The sequence below is a fragment of the Pipistrellus hanaki genome, assembly GCF_964339955.1.
Source record: "Pipistrellus hanaki genome assembly, chromosome: 17".
NCBI classification, from domain to species: domain Eukaryota; kingdom Metazoa; phylum Chordata; class Mammalia; order Chiroptera; family Vespertilionidae; genus Pipistrellus; species Pipistrellus hanaki.
In genome coordinates, this window is record NC_140519.1 from 7,722,016 (window position 1) to 7,741,212 (window position 19,197).

Here is a 19,197-nt window from a genome sequence, read left to right on the forward strand (position 1 = left end):
GTAAGCATCACCTGCTACAGTCTTTTCAAGTAAGTTATAGCATGTAATTTCCATGCAGTTATACCTAAGTATCTTTAATAATTCTATTTATTGGAGATTATAGTACTCTGAATGTATGCTATGTGTAAAAATTCAACAAGGCTCTTCTTATAACACAGTCAAGTGGGAAGGGCACATAAGACTGGAAAAGGCTCCCAAGAAAGTGCTTTTTCCTGTGTAATGGTTGTATTATGTCAAATACTGTAGGTGAGAATTTTATTTTATTTTTATTTTTTAAAAATATATTTTATTGATTTTCTACAGAGAGGAAGAGAGAGGGATAGAGACTTAGAAACATTGATAAGAGAGAACCATCAATCAGCTGCCTCCTGCACACCCCCTACTGGGGATGTTCCCGCAACCAAGGCACATGCTCTTGACCGGAATCGAACCTGAGACCCTCCAGTCCGCAGGCCGAGGCTCTATCCACTGAGCCAAACCAGCTTTGGCAGAATTTTATTTTATTTTAAAAATATATTTCTTTATTGATTTCAGAGAGAAAGGGAGAGGAAGAGAGATAGAAACATCAATGATGAGAGAGATTCACTGCTTGGCTGGCTCCTGCACACCCCCTACTGGGGATCAAGCCTACAGCCCGGCATGCGCCCTTGGCCGGAATCGAACCTGGGACCCTTCATCCGCAAGCCGATGCGCTATCCACTGAGGCAAACCAGCTGGGGCAGGCGAGGATTTTAATAGGTTAACAGCCTAACATTAGCAGGTATCTGCAAAATGCCCACTTGGTTTCTTACAGTACAGAGGATATAAGTATCAAGTGTAATGACAAATCAAAATTGAAAAAGCATTTGTTTAAAATTGCATAACACACTCACATCTTTTCTCTCAGTAATATATTGGAGAACAAGTCCCAGAACTTCTGCTGCAGCTGCATACACCTCTTTATATTTTACAAAGGACATATTATTGACCAAAGCTTGGAAGTATCTGTAATAAATATAGAAGATAAATATGCATAAAATAATCCATTCTGTTGACATAAAATTGTAACGATTTTACTCTTTGTTGTACCATATTAATAGCACACATTGAGAAACTATGAAGCCCAAAACATAATCCAAATTACTGATGTGAAGACAGATGTGAAGATGTCTTTAAGGTGCTGACATCATCACCTCAGGGAGGCACATTCACGTTCCATTACATTGAACCTGCTACAGTTAAAGTAAACGATGCTGGAGAGGGGAGCTGACTCCAGCTGGAGAGGAGCAGGCAGAATGAGGGCCTGTGGGGTTCCCAGGCACTGAGTCACTCCTTTTGCTCAACTGCAGGAACCCAGTGGCTGAGAAATAGAAACTTCCAGGCAGACAATGACCTCTGGCGCTATGTCTGGGAGGCACCGTCTACAGCCTGAATTGCCTGGCTGGGCTTCCGAGACTAAGAAGCCTGTAAAATCAGGGACCAGAACAAACATCAATAAATGTGCTGGCTTCTTGGGGAACCCCTCCCCCCAAAAAACCCATAAAACTATAGTGAAAAAAAAAAGCTATTATTTAAGATTGTGGTTTACTGACAGCCTGTTAAAGCCATCTACTATGACAGAGAAGATCAATAAAATAATGAGAAAAAGAGTGAGCATGAATACATTGCCCCCAGACTTCACGGGCAAAGGGGCTTTTAATTTTCAGCCCAACACTGGCTCTGTAAAGTTGTCACTGGAGAAAACCATAGCTCAAAAAAACCCACAAAAAACAACTTGTCTAAAAGTAAGCTATTTCCTGTTGAATCTGTGCTGAGCAACATATTTTAGAGGACCAACGAGACTGAGTGAGTCTCGTGAGATAATACCAAAGAAATGGCAAAAGCACGAAAGGGAGCCCAGCTGATGTGGTTCAGTAGTTGAGTATCGACCCTGTCAAGGCACATGACCAGGTTGCAGGTTCGATCCCAGGTAAGGGGTGTGCAGGAGGCATCGGATCAATGTTCCTCTCTCATCAATGTTTCTATTTCTCTATCCCTCTCCCTTATTCTCTCTAGAATCAATAAAGGCAAATTTAAAAAAAAAAAAAAAAAAAAAAAAAAAAAAAAAAAGCAAGCATGGAAGGGACACGCTGAAACCTATAATGTAATCGTGACTTTACGCCCCTCCACTGCATATGTTGGGTGATGTCCATCCTCACCATGAAGGGTCCCGATGGGAGGGGAGCAGTGTGGCTACCACTATGCCAACAGCACACAGACAGGGCAGGCCGCTCGAAGTCAGCCGCACCCTTTCATGATCACGTCTTACGTTAAATGGTTCACAGAGCTCATGATGCTCTCAGCGATAAATGCTAAAAATGCCACTTTAGAAAATAAGGAAAAAAACAATACCTCTTATTCAACAAAATGTACATGAAAAATAACACTACTTTTTAAAAACTTACCTTCCTCATTTACTTCATTTACACATTCTTCTCTCAAATGGCCTCTAAAGCCAATTATTTAAATTAAGGGAGAAATATTTAACATGTGTTCTTGCCCTTAAATTTATCAAAATTAAACCAGTCTATTTCCAATTCAGGAATACTTTAACCTAAAAATAAAAAGGAAAGCAAAACTATGATACTTACTTTGTACTCTCTATGCCACATTTTGGGTCATAGGGAGGGAAGTTATTGGCCATTACAATGCCTAATAATTGAATTCCTACTGAATTGTCTTTAGAATTAGGATCTTTCCTGGAAAACTTTTCGAATATTAACCTGAAATAGAAGTATAAAAATATAGATTATCATATAAATAAGAAGAAAGAAGACAACATAACATTTTCTAAGGAGAATATTCAAGGTAAGGAATACTCTCCCCCACCCACCCACCCACAACTAATACCCTTCTTGCTAATACCCTATTTGTTCACATCCAGGTTATTCTAGCTTTGGAATACAAGCAGTTTTATATTTTCCTATAATTACTTGCCCTTTTGAAACTGTTAGCTTACCTCAGGCAGTGCGAAAAGGAATCAAAGCAAAGTTCTACATTCTAACCTGGGCTGAGCAGATTGTTCTATTGTAGTATCAACTTTGGAAGTTGTGGTTTTATGAGTAACAATATCATATTCATATTCATAGATTCTAATTCAAATTATAGTACTCCTTCAAGTAATTAAATTTCATTGTACTCACTATTTGAAACATACTACATTTTTAAAAATTCTAAACAGCATTGCAAATTCTAATAAATCAATACCTGTAAGGGATAGATAAACAATCCTTCCAGCATTCAACAAGAGTTTTTATAATTTCAAGGTTGTGACTAAACACGGCTCTTTTTTGATGAAAAACATGTGTCATTAGGAAATTAAGCAATCGATTGGCTAACACTTCATCTCTGGGAACCCCCTGGAATGGTATAAAAATTATATGTTAATATGTAGCATTCCATTCTGAAAAAGCATTTTTTAATCCAAAAGTCCATTTATAAAAGAAATGTGACATTCTACCAGCTCCTAAAAACCTAAGTGTGATTTTTCAGGTCCAACCACAGCAATTACAAATTGATCCTGGGTAAGGGGTGTGCAGATAGGCCTCCAGGGGAAAGCTGCCCGCTCTGCCCCAGGCGGGTAACACAGCAGGTAGACCGCAGTCTCAAAGGGCAGCTGCAGTCAGACCCTGAGGCCTAAGTCTGGTCATGCTCTTTCACTGTGTGCATTCCTGGCCCAGGCGCCTTCTCTCCTGGTCTCCCTCTTCTGTAACGCCTCAGCGGGAACCTCCTTCTGGAAGGAGGGAGGGAAAACTTGAAGACACTCTGACTCAGTACTCTGTGCTTGCCAACTCCTAGGCCTTCTCCCTCACATTCCTTCCAACTCCAGAGTCCTACAAAAGTGATGAGGTCTTTAATTAGCGGCACCTCAAAAGGGAAATGACCTCCAGATCACTACTGAACCACCTGACCCTTGACCAATGTGCCTGCTGCAGGAGGTAAAATGGAACAAGAGAGTCAGGGCTTCCCCTAGTTTTAGCTTTTTGCATATACTACTGCAATGACGTGTTTTTTTTTTTAAATAAAGGGCTTCACTTAACTTTCAATTTGGCTCTGTGTTGCTTTTATCAGTATTCTGACACCTATGTAATTCAGGTCTTTAAAGATTAGCTGAGCTCCTAACAGTTAAATCAATCTTTCTCAATGGTTTAAGTTAAAACAAATAATTTCTTAATTTTTTCATGTTAGTAAGCAGACTACAAGTTATTTCATCATATTAAAGATAAATCTAAAATTTAGTTTACTTTGAAATGAGAGAGGCACATTTAGACACATGTATAAACTCTATATACATTACTATCCTATCTAATAAAAGAATAATATGCAAATTGACCATCACTCCAACACACAATATGGCTGCCCCCTTGTGGACCCAAGATGGCTGCCACAAGATGGCCAGCAGGGTAGGGCAGTTGTGGGCGATCAGGCCAGAAGAGGTCAGTTGGGAGGGACCAGGCCTGCAGGAGAGGGCAGTTGGGAAGGGGAGGAAGGCTAGCAAGGGAGGGCAGTTGGGGGGGACCAGGCCTTCAGGGGAGGGTAGTTAGGGGTGAGTGGGCCTGCAGGGGAGAGCATTTGGGAGGACCAGGCCTGCAGTTGGGGCGACTAAGCTGGTAAGGGAGAGTAGTTAGGAGTTACCGGGCTAGCAGGGGAGGGAAGTTGGGGGGCGACCTGGCTGGCAGGGGAGGACAGCTAAGGGTTACCAGGCTAGCAGGAAAGGGCAGTTAGGGGTAATCAGGCAGCAGGGGAGCAGTTAGGTGTTGATCAGGCTGGCAGGGGAGTGGTTAGGAAATGATCAGGGTGGCAGGCAGAAGTGGTTAGGGGCAATCAGGCAGGCAGGCAGGAAGGCAGGTGAGCGGTTGGGAGCCAGCAATCCTGGGTTGTGAGAGGGATGTCCTGGATTGTGAGAAGGATGTCCTGGATTGTAAGAGGGATGTCCCAGATTGGAGAGGGTGCAGTCTGGGCTGAGGGACACATACTCCTGTGCATGAATTTCGTGCACCAGACCTCTAGTATTTAATATAAGTGCTGTTTCCAGGATAGCCTTACATGAAAACTCTTATACATTTTAGTGTCAATGTTTTCAAATGAATGGGCAGTTTTCAAATGTGGGTGCAGAGCTCCAGCACCCACAAATCTGGTGAATGCCACAGGCTGCAGTATAAAACTGCCATTCATCTCGCAGTCACTTGTTGAGCCATCTCAGCCATTGTAAGTCACAGTCAACACTCGGGAAACAGATAGACTGGCAAAACAAGTGCCAAAAGATTCAGGCACTTTCATCACAGAAGAAGTCTACTGACATTTACTTCTCACAGTTGTAATAAACCAATTATCTAATTTCCAAACTCCTTGCAGATAAAAGCAACAAACAAAACAAACATCTGATAGCTTCAAAGTAAAAGATCAGAGGAATGCCGGAAACGGTTTGACTCAGTGGATAGAGCATTGGCTTGAGGACTGGAAGGTCCCAGGTTAGATTCCGGTCAAGGGCATGTACCTTAGTTGCGGGCACATCCCCAGTAGGGGGTGTGCAGGAGGCAGCTGATCGATGATTCTCTCTCATTGATGTTTCTAACTCTCTATCACTCTAAAATAAAAAATAAAAAAATTAAAAAGATCAGAGAAATATCAAAAGTAGACAAAAAAAAAAAAGAGAACGAAAACAGGGTGAGGCCATTTAGTATAGCAGTACAACAATTAACGCTAAAAATTATGACTAAGTCATTAAGGGGAGCCTGAATTACTTACTACATGCTCTATTTAAGATATCAACAAAGAACTGATATATTACTATAAGGATATATCCATTCTTACTATAGGAGTAGCTATTCCTGTCCATGAAAGAACTGTAACCACTATTTCAACCACCATATAGTGAATTCCTTCTCCTCCATTATTTTCAGAAACAACCAGCTGCAGCAAGGGGCTGAGCCAGTACTTCGCATACGGGCGAAAGACCTAAAAGAAAATTTAAAAGTCATATATCAAAGGATTGTTTTTAATAACCAAAATATTAATCCAGAAACATATACTCTATCAGTTAAAATTTTATATTATGACTTGACTTAAACCCAAAACAGATGTGAATTCCAACAATTACCCTGATAAATAGATCAGATTCTCTGCTAAATTCTCTCCTCATTGCCCCCTGAAACCATAATTCAATGAAGTCAATTTGCTATTAATATCTTTTAACTATGCCCAGAGAAATCAAAATGAACGTATTCTGTATCAACCTTGTCCTATCTGAATAATATTCAGCTCTGGAGAATTATAATTTTATTTTATGCCAATGCATTGGGTATGTGGAAGATGAGATTATGCAAATTAGAAGGTAGCAGGTAATGAATCTGTGGCTAAGTTATTAATTTTGTATTTGTATTTGAGATCAGAAGAAAATCCTAATAGATTTTTTTTCTCACAAAAATTTTTAGGACAGCATGAAAGAAAATATAGAAAGGAAAATATCTATTGACCCAATCTCTGACCCCAAAGACCATGAGCTGATGCATCTGTTCCAAAAACAGCTACCAATTCAAACTTCTGGCCTTACCTTAGACCTGGAAATTACCTAGTACCTTTAGTCCTTTGACCTGGGGAGGTCAGATCAGAGCACCAATAGCTGGTACTCCTTACATTTATAATCCTGATAAAGTCTGGAAGAGACTGGGCTGAGGATAGTATAAATGTAGCTAGCTCACAAAACAAAAGAACTATTTTCCCTAACTTAGATGACCAGATGCATTTTACAACATGAATCTTAACTATGAAAATGTCCACTTAATATACAATTTTCATAGATTGAAATGACTATAATAGCTACACAGAAATTAGTCTATAATTTCTAGTTGAATGGAAAAGTATACTGTTAAGGGAAACTTCTACATAAACATGAAGTACATTTTAAGCCTGTTTCCTATTATTCACTGGATCTGTCCTTTAAAAAAAATATGAGTTCAATTAAAATGAAGCTGGCACTAGAACACGAAATATTTTATTATTAAAAAAAAGAAAAAAGGCCAAAACCGGTTTGGCTCAGTGTATAGAGCATTGGCCTGAGGACTGAAAGGTTCCGGGTTCGATTCTGGTCAAGGGCATGTACATTGGTTGCGGGCACATCCCCTGTGGGGGGTGTGCAGGAGGCAGCTGGTCGATGTATCTCTCTCATTGATGTTTCTAGCTCTCTATCCCTCTCCCTTCCTCTCTGTGAAAAATCAATAAAATATATTTTTAAAAAAAGAAAAAAGGAATCAACCTTACCAACACTCTGATCATGAACTCCGGCTTTCGGTTTCTGCGGTTTAAGCCATCGTTTTGTGGCACCTGTTATGGCAGCCCCAGGAGCTTAACATTAAGCACAACCCTGAGGAACAGGTCAGCCTTCTCTGCCACCTCCCCACAGCCCCACGGCCCTCACAGCTGCAGTGCTGCTAGAAGGACTTTCTGTGGGGCCACGTGGACCAAGTCAGCTACTTAGCACCCTTCAGTGGCTCCCTACCACTCAACAAATGAGCGAGGTCCTTGCAGGGACCCGAAGGCTTGCCTGCCGCTCAGACCTGGAACCATGCCACTCATATGTCCCGTGTGCCCCTAGTCTGTGCATTAGCGCAGACATGCTTGGGTCTCTCAGGGGCTATCTCTGCTCATACTGCTGCTTCTAAGGTTCACAGGTTAATCTCAACCACTAAGCGATGCCAGCTGGGCTGTTGTGGGCTTTTTAAATAAGATGAATATAATTGCAAAGAATATTTAAAGAAATGATAAATGACTTACTTCTTCTGAATTAATAATGAGCTTAGCTAAGAAGAGACGAATATTCAATGATAATGATGGATTTCCTAGTTTGTCATGAAGAAATTTCATCCAAGGAAGAAGTGTTGGCACCGAACCCTGAAATGATACATTCACAATTACCTTCAAAAGTAGACTAAAGTAACTAAAATAACTTTATATTTTGATATTATGAGACAACAATGACAAAATAAAAGATGAACAGCAAAAATCATGTTTATTTGATATGGAATTTGGTTTTAGTCTATGATATTAAATTTTCTTTTCTTTTTTTTTCTTTTTTTAAATTTTCACCTGAGGACATGCTTTTACTGACTTTAGAGAGGAAAAGAGGAGAGGGAGAAAGAGAGAGCAACATCGCTGTAAAAGAGAAATTTCAACTGGTTGCCTCTCTTGCACACCCCAACCAGGAATCAAACCCACAACTTAATATGCACCCTGACTGGAAATCAAACCCATGAAAAGACAACACTCCAACCAACTATGCCACACTGGCAAGGGCTAAGTGTCCATTCTTAATGTGGTATCAATGAATATAATTAAGCGAGACAATGTAAGATTACTGAAAACAGACAGACCTCTTCTACTTTAGGTAGGATCTGATTTTTCTGCATGTGCTTAATCATGGCTGTCATGGCGGCCATGCATTCATGCTGATTGAGTTCATCCATCTCTAACTCCAGGATATCATCTTGGATCGTGGGGTCTTTATGCTCCTACAAAAAGGTAAGAATCCGATTATGGAGAACACTGCTAAAATTTCAGTGTACGAGACATTCTGATTTTTGGGGTAATACCATGAAATACACACTTAGGGTAACAATGATAATTTGGTAATAATGTCAAATACACTTGGTATGTTTTCTGATTAAACAACTAAAAAATAAAAAGAACCTCATGTCTTCCTTACATTCTATTTTCCTTCTATCCCTTGTCTATGTGGTCACTCCCTTAGAGTCACAGGTTACAGTGTGTATACAGACATGTGCTGCTTTGTAGAAACACCAAGACTTTTACAAATCTGTGTGTATTGGAGGCCCCAGAATCCTCACCACCTTGAGAGCAATAGTCTCATGATAAAGTGTCACTTTAGGGAGAAAGTGAAGCTATTAAATATTTAAGTATCATTAAGATAATGTTTACCTATTTTTTCTTCAATAATCTGAAAAATAGTTTTTCTCTGAAAATCTTTTTCTCAATTCACCTTGAAACTGTAATCAGTAGAAGAAAATTTTTAAACCATTCTTTTTTCTTTTAATCCTCACCCTAGGATATATTTTTTATTGACTTTAGAGAGAGAGAAACATTGATCGTTTGCCTCCCATACATGCACCAACCAGGGATCAAACCTGTAATCTAGTTACGTGCCCTAACCAGGAATAGAACCAGCAAACTTTTGGTGAATGGGACAATGCTCCAACCAAGCAAGCCCCCCAGCTGGGGCCTAAGCCATTATTGATCATAAAATCTGAGAAAATACAGCAGTGATAATCATTTTTTACATATAATGATGAATTGAAGTTTGGCATACAGATTCAGTAAATTTCATTCACTCACGCGCGTGCACACACACACACACACACACACTCGCATGCTGAGGGGAAACAATCTGTCTGGATGTTTTCCAGCACAGATCACTTCCAGGAAAAAAACACGCAAGAAATCCTGAGAGGACATTCTGAACAGTTAGAAGTCAGCTTGGGGCTACTAAGTGCTTACAGAGATTGAGTGGAAAGAGAAATAAAAATGGCCCTAGACAAATGTAATGCTGTCTGTCCTGGTGGCAGGAACTATCCCAAAATGTCCCTCTCCAAGATGGAGAGTATTTGGAAATGCGCTCCCCTTACAGCCATTGAGTCCACTGTCTACTTCTTCCCAAAGACAATGGCTATTTTCTATAAATTGAAGTTTTAGAAGTGATAGGGAGTAGTATTTTATTTCAGAAACAGGAGTAAACAACATTGTAATAGAAAATTTTACACACAATTGGAGTTACATGAAACAAGAAAAAGAGTTTCCTCTAAGAATTAAGCTACAGCCGAATAAAATATATTTTTTTAAAAAAGAATTAAGCTACCATTTGTATCAATGCATCAGTTTGTTTGGTGACATTAAATATTGGAAGAGCTTCTTCAGTCTCCCCAGAGAGAGATGGCAATAGTCTTATCAACATGAACATTTGAGTCTCTATGGCAGTTAGCTAGCTTTCTTACTGGACATCCTTAAATTCGGTCCAATTTAAAACACTGACCGCAGAGACTGGCTAAGGTGAGTCAGCCTGGGAGAGCCTTCCTTGCTGCGGTGATGAAGTCAAATTGCTGAGTATGCAGGAAGACAGGCTGGGCTTTAGACCTTAGAAAATTCTCCAAACTAATACTATTCTCTGAGGGCTACTGATGAAGAGCAGCTTCCTATGTTAACAACAAAGCCTCTCTTCCTTCACAAATGCTGTCAATGTTGTTTAATACATAAAATGTGATCACCTGTCTTCGAAAATGACCAATGGTAGACTTAGGGTCTCGGGAGCTGTATGTGTAGCTCTGAACTCCAGTTGAGAAGTCAAATTGACTCATTTCCTCACTCAGAGTACTGTTCGCCAAATATGACAAGGAAGATATGTACTGAGGACCACCTGAAAATAAGTAAAAACACATTTATTCATTTTAGCAAGAAATGCATCTTTTGAAGCTCAGTTAATATTAAGTGATACTGTTAACTAAAGGCTTCATCACCCCTATGATTCTCAACTCATTATCCAGATTAACAAAGCAAAAAGGAAATGGGACAAAGATTCCTTTTGCTTTTTCTCATTATTGACTAGTTACCTTCTGTCATGGACAAAGAAATTAAGTTAAACTAGATCCAATGTTTAGCTATATTAAGCTTATTTGCATTTAAAATTTTAATGTACATTTGCAAATGAAAGGTAGTATAAATGTGGGAAAAGATACTAGTGAAAAATAACTAATCCTAAATATCTAAGAAATTTGGGAAACTGGTCCAAATTTTATCCTTAAGTCAAAAAAACGAAGTTGTGCAGGTTCATTAAGCAGAAAATTGAAACAAAGTTTATGTGGAGGGAGAGAGGGTTCATCTTAAATAGGGAGGCCAGGGAGAACTTCCTTCAGGAGTTGGCATTTAAAAAAAGGTAATTGCCGAAACCGGTTTGGCTCAGTGGATAGAGCGTCTGTCTGCGGACTGAAAGGTCCCAGGTTCGATTCCGGTCAAGGGCATGAACCTTGGTTGCGGGCACATCCCCAGTAGGGGCTGTGCAAGAAGCAACTGATCGATGTTTCTCTCTCATCGATGTTTCTGACTATTTCTGACTATCTCTCTCCCTTCCTCTCTATAAAAAGTCAATAAAATATATTAAAAAAAAAAAAAAGGTCATAATCCAGGTAGATGTCCCGGGCCAAGGTTATTTCAGGCTGAGGGAACATACAAGCAAATGCCCTGAGGCAAAAGTGAGCCCAGTGCCCATAGGCAGGGGGTCAGGCTGCTAGAGTGGGATGAGCAGAAAGTAGAGTGGCAGGGAAGTCGGGGGGCCTTGGGCAGCTCTGTCCTGAGGGCGGCCGGAGCTAACATGAGGTGTGGCAGGATGGAACTTGTATTTTACACAGAACAGAGATTTATAAATATAGCTAATAATATAATCCATATTCAAACAAATATCAAGTCAATCCTGCACTAAAGTGTACCATATCTGAACTTTCTGAGGCCATTAGAGATCTACTGAGTTAAAGTTTAGTTTAATTGCATTTATTTCAAGAGATACAATTCACTCACCACTTAAATTTTTTTTCAAACTGAATGTCAATGTTTTAGGGTACTTAAAGTATTTTTCTATTATGTAACAAATATCAACCATTAGAATCTTTCTCCTTATTTTGAAAACATCCTACCTGAATCCCCATTTTCTGCTTCCCTGGCTTCTTTCCTAATTTCAATGTACTTTTTCTTTCTTTCCATAGGAACCTGTTAGGCAAATCAAATACACAATTTAAGACTTTTTTAGAAACATGGCCACTTGTTTTCTATGTTAGCAGCAATCTAGCAAAAAAGTAATTTTTAAACAAAACTTTTATCAAATTTAAAGTATTAAACAATATCCACAAAGTAAGACTGGTAAGTACCCCTTAAGGAAAGCTTTTCCTACAGATTCCCACAGAGCCCCAGAGAAGCACATGCCTTTTGGGCTCTGGGACAGTGTTTGCTCAGCTCTTAGAGCCACAGGCCTGATTGCCAATAGTCTGTACTTGACTTGTGAGCCTGTCTCCTCAACGGTTCTGATATGTCATAGCACCTTACAGTGGTTGTCAAGTTCACAAGTCATATGCACCAGAGTCTGCTTAATAAACTAGTGCCGTTATTTTTTTGTTTTAGCTCTTGGAACATATTTCTAGAAAAAAGTTTCCAGTCTTATTCCAAAAGGGCACAAGGCAGGAAGCAACTATTTATGTGAACTCGTGACCCCTAAGACATGGTTGCGGTCAACAGAGGTGGGGCACAGACCCTTACCACCTCCACCCCGTCTGCAACGTGGCAGGCGCCCGAACCTTCTCCCATTCTGAGGGAGGTCTCCTGCCCCCATGGCTGCTTAGTTTCCCATGCACAGCTCAAAGTGGGACCCAGAGAACAGACAAAGACTTGGCTGAGAGCAGCTGCCCTCTCACTGCAACAAGACTTGTTTGAGAGGTCTGGTACCCATGGTGTGGAAAAGAGGGTTTTTAATATCTAAATCCAGCCTAGTACCAGGAATGCTCAGGCTCTTCTCAAGAAGGCAAATACGTAATCAATTCCACTAATACATACATGGTAAATAAGATTGTTGCTAGAGTGTTGAGTTTGACAGATGAATAGTAGCCAATTTCTCAGAGGAAATTAATGTGGCTAATGGAAATAAATGAATATTCTAGAAAAACACTGTACTGTACAAAAAGCCATTCCTAAAGTGTTAACAAAAATTCTTATTGGCAGAGCGTCTCATGGTAAAATTGCAAACATGTTATGAACCTAAAGCAGTCATAGTTTAGCACAAATAATTAAAATGTAAAAGCTATCAAGACTACATTATAAAATTTCCAAAAGTCTCTTATTATTTAAATTTAAAAAGGGGGTGACAGTGGAAGAATATCATGTAAGGAAAAATATCCTGCAAATAATTTACATCTAAAAAATTTGTACTTTAGAAAATTAACCTTCATTCGAAACGCTAACAGAAAGATACCCATGAAAATACACACATGGTGTCAAAACAAGCCAGATGAAAATCATTTGGGGGGGGAAAAAGAAAAAAAAGAAAAAGGATCCCAAGTCAAATTTATAGAAAATATCCCTTTATTAACTTTTGGTCTAGAATATGTTTGTATATTTTCAGAAAACAACTCCGAGACCATCTGGAATCCTGCAACAGAGAGGAATAGACAGAAGTGCTCCAGCCATGAAGACAGAAGAGAAACAATTCAGAGATGGAAGATGCTGACGACACCTCGCCATACCAGCAGACAGCAGCTGCGTGTTGCTGAAGGATGCCCAGGACCAAACCAGAGACAGTCAGACCTGCATCACCACCGTTTGGCCACCAAGCAGATCTGAAATAGCATGGCTGACATGTATACATAAGGAACTATTTGACATTGAAATTGGGACTCAAAAGAACTGTTGGTCCGGAAAGGAACTCACTACAGACTGATTCATTTGCCTCTCAGCATAACCATTATGGCTTTTCTCAGTTTACGTTCTTACAAGGATATTTCTTAGATTACAGGATCTCACACATCTAGAGGAAATGAACAAAAACAGAAGTAGGGGAGGGTGGGAGTAAAGGGGAAGAGATCAACCAAAGGACTTGTTTGCATGCATATGGGCCTGGCCAGTGGCCATGGACAACGGGGGGGGGGGGGGGGGGAGCATATATAGGGAGAGGTTTGGGATGGGATTGGGGGGATGAGGACAATTATGTGATACCATCATCAATAAAAAAAAAGGGGGGGGGAGAAAAAAGAAAAACTGCACTCACCTCCACTTCTACGGGAAATGTATAGCGGCGGTTGAGGTCTATCAGATTTTCAAAGATAAGCAAGTTCTGTGAATTCAAAGGATCATAGAAAAATATCTGAATGGTCAAGATTCTTACTGCTGATGTTACTACCAAATTAGAAACTCTTGGAGAAGCACTTCAGCTTTATATATATGAGGAACTAAAAGAATTACATCTACAGTATTATAAGAAGGTACAAATTATGATATAACTTTAATTGATATAATCTAACTTTGAAATCCTATAATGAGAGCAGTGTTAAACACATCTGGAAAGGCCTACCTTTTCTGGTCTTTCACTAAACAGAAAACCTTGATAAAATTTTAATTCCTTAAAGACACAGCAGATAAGAGAAATGGCACAGTTGTAGGCAGCACAATGGTACAGTCTTCTCCTCTCCAGCAACTGAGTCTCACCAGCCATGTTCTCTACAAATGCATCATAGCACAGTCTGTAGAGGAAAGCCAGGTTATAAATTAATTCATGTCACAGGGAAATCATTGCTCAAGTCCAATAATCCCAGACAACGGGACTTCAATTCAATTGTTTTTGCCCAACAGAGTACTAGGCCCTGGGACTAGAAAACTAACTAGCCGGTCACTATCCCAGGATTTCACTACACTGCATTAAGCACAGAGAGCAACAAGCACAGTAAGGTAAGAAATGGAAGTAAGGAGGACAGAAAGCAGTCCAGCAAAAGGAGCCAAGAAGAAAGGTTTAAAGAGAAAATAGATGAGTTTCAAATTATAAATTAGCCAAAGGAAAACATACACAGGCATTAGGAGCAGAGAGAAGTGTCACTTATAACAAGAGATAAATTGCATGGTGTGTTCAAAGAACAGAATGTACCCAGTGGCTAGGAGCAAATGAAAGGTGCATCCCAGAAGAGCTCACAGCCATAAGGAGCTTTATTGGAACACAGCCATGCCCATTAGTTTACATGCTACTTATGGTTGATTTGGGGTAGTAGTTGCAACTGATGGTCCGCTAAGCAAAAAATAGTTACTATCAGGCACTTTGCAAAAAAGTTTGTCAACCCTGCTACTGAAGATGACGTTCCTTAAGATTGTTTTAGGCAGGGAAGTTCAACAATCAGAGCTGAGAGAGACCATCCTAGGAGCAGAGAGAATAATTATGAAGGAGACTAGAGTGTTTACCAAGGAACAGCAGACCCAACAAGGCTGCTCAAAGGGAAGGAAATAAAGGCAGTGGTTCTGGGAATACTGAGGAGATAAAAATCCACTGATGACTGATAGGATGTGCCTGGAAGTTGCAGAGATGAAGATGAAGAATATACTACCATTCCCACATCTTGTTTTTGCAAATGAGACTTGGGATGGGTCTGTCATAAACTGAGAAGATACAGAAAAGATGCTGTGTTTGCTCTAAATATGCAAAATTGGACATGTAAATCAATGTGTGTGTTCTATATTTACTAAGAAGTAACTTCATTAGAAGGCTGCTTGTATTTAAAGAAAATGTATTTGGTTACTTTGTGTTCTATAAAATGCTTAAAAAATAATTTAACACTCCTTTAATTTCAAGTAATAGAAAATAATAAAATATACCAAATTCCTTCTTACTGTATATAACGCTACTGAGATGTAAAATTGGAAGAAAAAAAGTTAAAAAAAGAAGATTTTTATTCTTTATAAAGGTAAGTATGTTATGCAACAACAAAAGAAAGTCAATTGAAGTAGGTTGTACATAAGAAAAAATAAGAAAACTATAAAATCCAGTATTTAAACAAACTTAAAACACTTATTCATATTACGTACATGAATAAAAACATATCAAAAATATGTCAAATACAACATAAAAGTAGCTAAAACCTTACTTAAGCAGTGTCTTTGTAAGTTCATTCCCTTCTGTAATATGAAAGCCATAAAAAACTTCATTAATTTTGGATTCCTTAGAGTGAACATCATCTTTTGGAAGACGAGAATACATCACCTCAAATATTTTATAATAGCCCATCTTCTTGGTGATTTGAGTATCAAAGGCAGATTCATTTAGCTAAGGGAAGGAAACAAATAATTATCTTTGATCTTATCAAACATGAAAAACACTTCATAGACTATATCAAATTTAATACTTAATGCCTTTTATATAGAAAGTAGTTCCAGCAAAGATGTTAAATCACTTCAATAAGAGTCAGCCCAGGGTCTATAACATGAATATGAATATTGATACGTTATATTCAGTGCAGCACAAAATAACGCACAATGTCCTAATAGTGAGCTTAGGGTATGACTATACAATTTTTGCATAAAATTCTAATGAAGGTATAATAATAGCAGCAGAAAATTCAATTATTAGAAAACAAAATTTTCAACTACGTATATTAACAACTTTCCATTTGGGTATTTACAACATTCCCAACAGTATTCTGTAAACTAAATGTCTCCCATCCCCAAACGTTATCCACACTCCAATCCCTGAAGTCTGTGACTAAACCTCTTAAGGCAAAAAAAGGAGTTTGCAAATGTGATTAAGTTAAGGATCTTAGGATGGGTATATGATTCTGTACTTTTCATGTGGACCCCAAATAAAACCACATGCAGTAAGAGGGATCTAGAAGGAGGTAAGACAGACAGGAAAAGCAAAGGGACAATAGAGGCAGAGACTAGAGTAGTACAGTCACAAGTCAAGCTGGAAGAGGCAAGGAATGAATACTCAGAGCTGCTGGGGCCAGTGTGTCCCTTGCCACACCTTGATTTTGATTCGGTGAAACTGATTTTGGACTTTTGGGCTCCAAAACTGTGAGAGAATAAATTCCTATTTTTCTCAGGCTCCAAGTTTATGGTAATTTGCTACAGCAGATTTAACTCTTATAAAACTAAACTCTCACAAAACTAAAACATCTTTTGGGCCCTAACCAGTTTGGTTCAGTGGATAAAGCATCAGCCTGTGGACTGAAAGGCCCCAGGTTCGATTCTGGTCAAGGGCATGCACATTGGTTGCGGGCACATCCCCAGTATGAGGTGTGCAGGAGGCAGCTGATCAATGTTTCTCTCCCATCGATATTTCTAGCTCCCTCTCTCTCTCCCTTCCTCTCTGTAAAAAAATCAATAAAATATATATTTTTAAAAATAATAAAACACATTTTGGTACGAAGAGTTGAGGGCTGCTGTAACAAATGTCCAAAATAGGAATGGGGTTTTGGAATGGGAGGGTGGGTAAAAGCATTAGTGGTAAGGGCTTAAAAGGAAGTGAAGAGATGGGAAAGAAAGCCAGTGTTGTCTTAGAGAATGTCTCAGTCATGATAAACTATTTTTGGTAGAAGTAAGAACATTAAGTAGTTGCTAGTGAGGTCTCAAAAGGAAATAAGGAACATATTTTTGCTAACTGAAGGAAACGAGATCCTGGTTATGTAGTGGCAGAAAACTTAGTCGAATACTAGTCTATAGTTGTGCAGAAAGCAGAACTTACAAGCTATGCAATTGAGTATTTAACACATTGCTGACCAGTAGTTTTATTGCTAGCTTTACCCAGTGGCCTACTAAGTTTCTATTGAACAAGTACAAAAAACATTTTACATGAATGTTAAAGGCAAGCTTTAAGATTAAATATCCATTGCATTTTGAAGTTATTTATTACATGGTCTTACAAGCTAATATCTTCTTAATATCGTGACTGGCCACAAGCCTTAGAACAGAAAGCATGAGAATTCTCGTGATCCGTACACAATGTGTTAACCGAGAAGCTTTACAAACAAATTTGCTGAAGGTGCTGCCAGGTTCCTTCTTTGATGCTTCTAATAAAATGTGAGGTCCAAGACATAAATTGAGGTAAGAACCGTAAAGTAGCCGAAACCGGTTTGGCTCAGTGGTAGAGCGTTGGTCTGCGGACTGAAGGGTCCCAGGTTTGATTCCGGTCAGGGGCATGTACGTTGGTTACGGGCACATCCCCAGTGTGGGGGCTGCAGGAGGCAGCTGGTCGATGTTTCTCTCTCATCGACGTTTCTAGCTCTCTCTCTCTCTTCCTTCCTCTCTGTAAAAAATCAATAAAATAAAATAAAAAATAAAAAATAAAAAAAAGGACTGTTAAGTAAAAAGAACCGGAACTGGATAACTTGGGAAATTCTCTGCCTTTTCAGATTGTGAAAGATGCTAACAATAGAAGATTCGCTGCTAGGAAAGTGTGCGCTGGAGAAAAGACTAAGGACGATCTTTGACTAAAGCTGAAAAAATTAAGCAAGTGACTCATGGACCAGGAACAGAGATGAGATTACCCTGCAAATATCTGTGGAGTAAATCTCCACACAAATTAAGGCAGCCCGAGGTTTTTGAGTGTATACCAGAGGAAACACTGAGATGAAGTGAGAAAAAGAAAAACTACAGGCAAGAAAACACATTGATAAAACTACTCGGCTGTAAATATATGCTACCCTTCATGAAAAATAATAATAATAATAATAATTCTAAGATGGAGCCTTTGGTCCAGAGGGAAGAGGGACAGGCCACAGAGCAGTATTTCTGGTCTAGAAATCTAATAGAATTTGGCTTGCTGACTTTTGAGATTGTTTTCAAACACTCCTTTCTTACGTATATTTTCTGTTCTTGGAAAATGAATATCTGTAATTACCATACTATGCCGGTCCCACGACTGTATTATGGAAGCAAACTGTTGTCTAGTTTCACAGATCCACAGACAGAATTTTGCCCCACAAGGGATCATACCCAGAATCCCACCCATACCTGACTTATATGCTGAGGTTTTGAACTTTGAGCTGATAATATTTAAATGAGATTTTGCACTTAAGAGTTGATGCAGTAATGAGTTTAGACTTTGGGGGATGTTGGGATGGAATAAACTTATTTGGCAAGTGGAAACATTTGGGCAGGTGGATAGTATTAGGGTGAATAATAGCCCCTAAAAGATATCCATGTTCCATCCATAGAACCTGTAAATGATACTTTACAGGAGAAAAAAGGATTATACAGATGAAATTAAGTAAAGGACTCTTATATTAGGAGATTATCTGGTTGGGCCCTAAATACAATGATATATTTATAAGATGGAGGTGGGTGAGAGAGTGAGTCTAGACAACAGAGGTGGCAGCAATGTGACCACATAAGCAGAGATAGGAGTGATGCAGCCACAAGCCAAAGATTGCTAAAAGCCTCCGGAATCTGGAAGAGGCAAGAAATAGATTTTCTAGCCGGGACCCGTTTGGCTCAATGGATAGAGCGTCGGCTTGGGGACTGAAGTGTCCCAGGTTCGATTCCGGTCAGGGGCATATACCTTGGTTGCGGGCACATCCCCGGTAGGGGGTGTGCAAGAGGCAGCTGATGGATGACTCTCTCACCGATGTTTCTAACTCTCTCTCTCTCTCTCCCTACCTC

The 19,197-nt window shown here is 39.3% G+C and overlaps 1 protein-coding gene across 1 annotated transcript in view; it reads right to left on the reverse strand.

Annotated features, from left to right (window-relative positions):
* The window catches only part of PRKDC (protein kinase, DNA-activated, catalytic subunit), a 181,611-nt gene that overhangs the window by 75,788 nt on the left and 86,626 nt on the right, over nt 1-19,197 (reverse strand). Inside the window, exons 42-52 of the mRNA XM_084864319.1 lie at nt 15,687-15,865; nt 14,132-14,300; nt 13,829-13,894; nt 11,712-11,784; nt 10,293-10,441; nt 8,388-8,525; nt 7,792-7,908; nt 5,833-5,976; nt 3,226-3,377; nt 2,610-2,741; nt 873-984 (exon numbers count right to left, since the gene is read on the reverse strand). Of these exons, the coding sequence (XP_084720445.1) occupies nt 873-984; nt 2,610-2,741; nt 3,226-3,377; nt 5,833-5,976; nt 7,792-7,908; nt 8,388-8,525; nt 10,293-10,441; nt 11,712-11,784; nt 13,829-13,894; nt 14,132-14,300; nt 15,687-15,865 (1,431 nt within the window). The remainder of the gene's footprint in view (nt 1-872; nt 985-2,609; nt 2,742-3,225; nt 3,378-5,832; nt 5,977-7,791; nt 7,909-8,387; nt 8,526-10,292; nt 10,442-11,711; nt 11,785-13,828; nt 13,895-14,131; nt 14,301-15,686; nt 15,866-19,197) is intronic.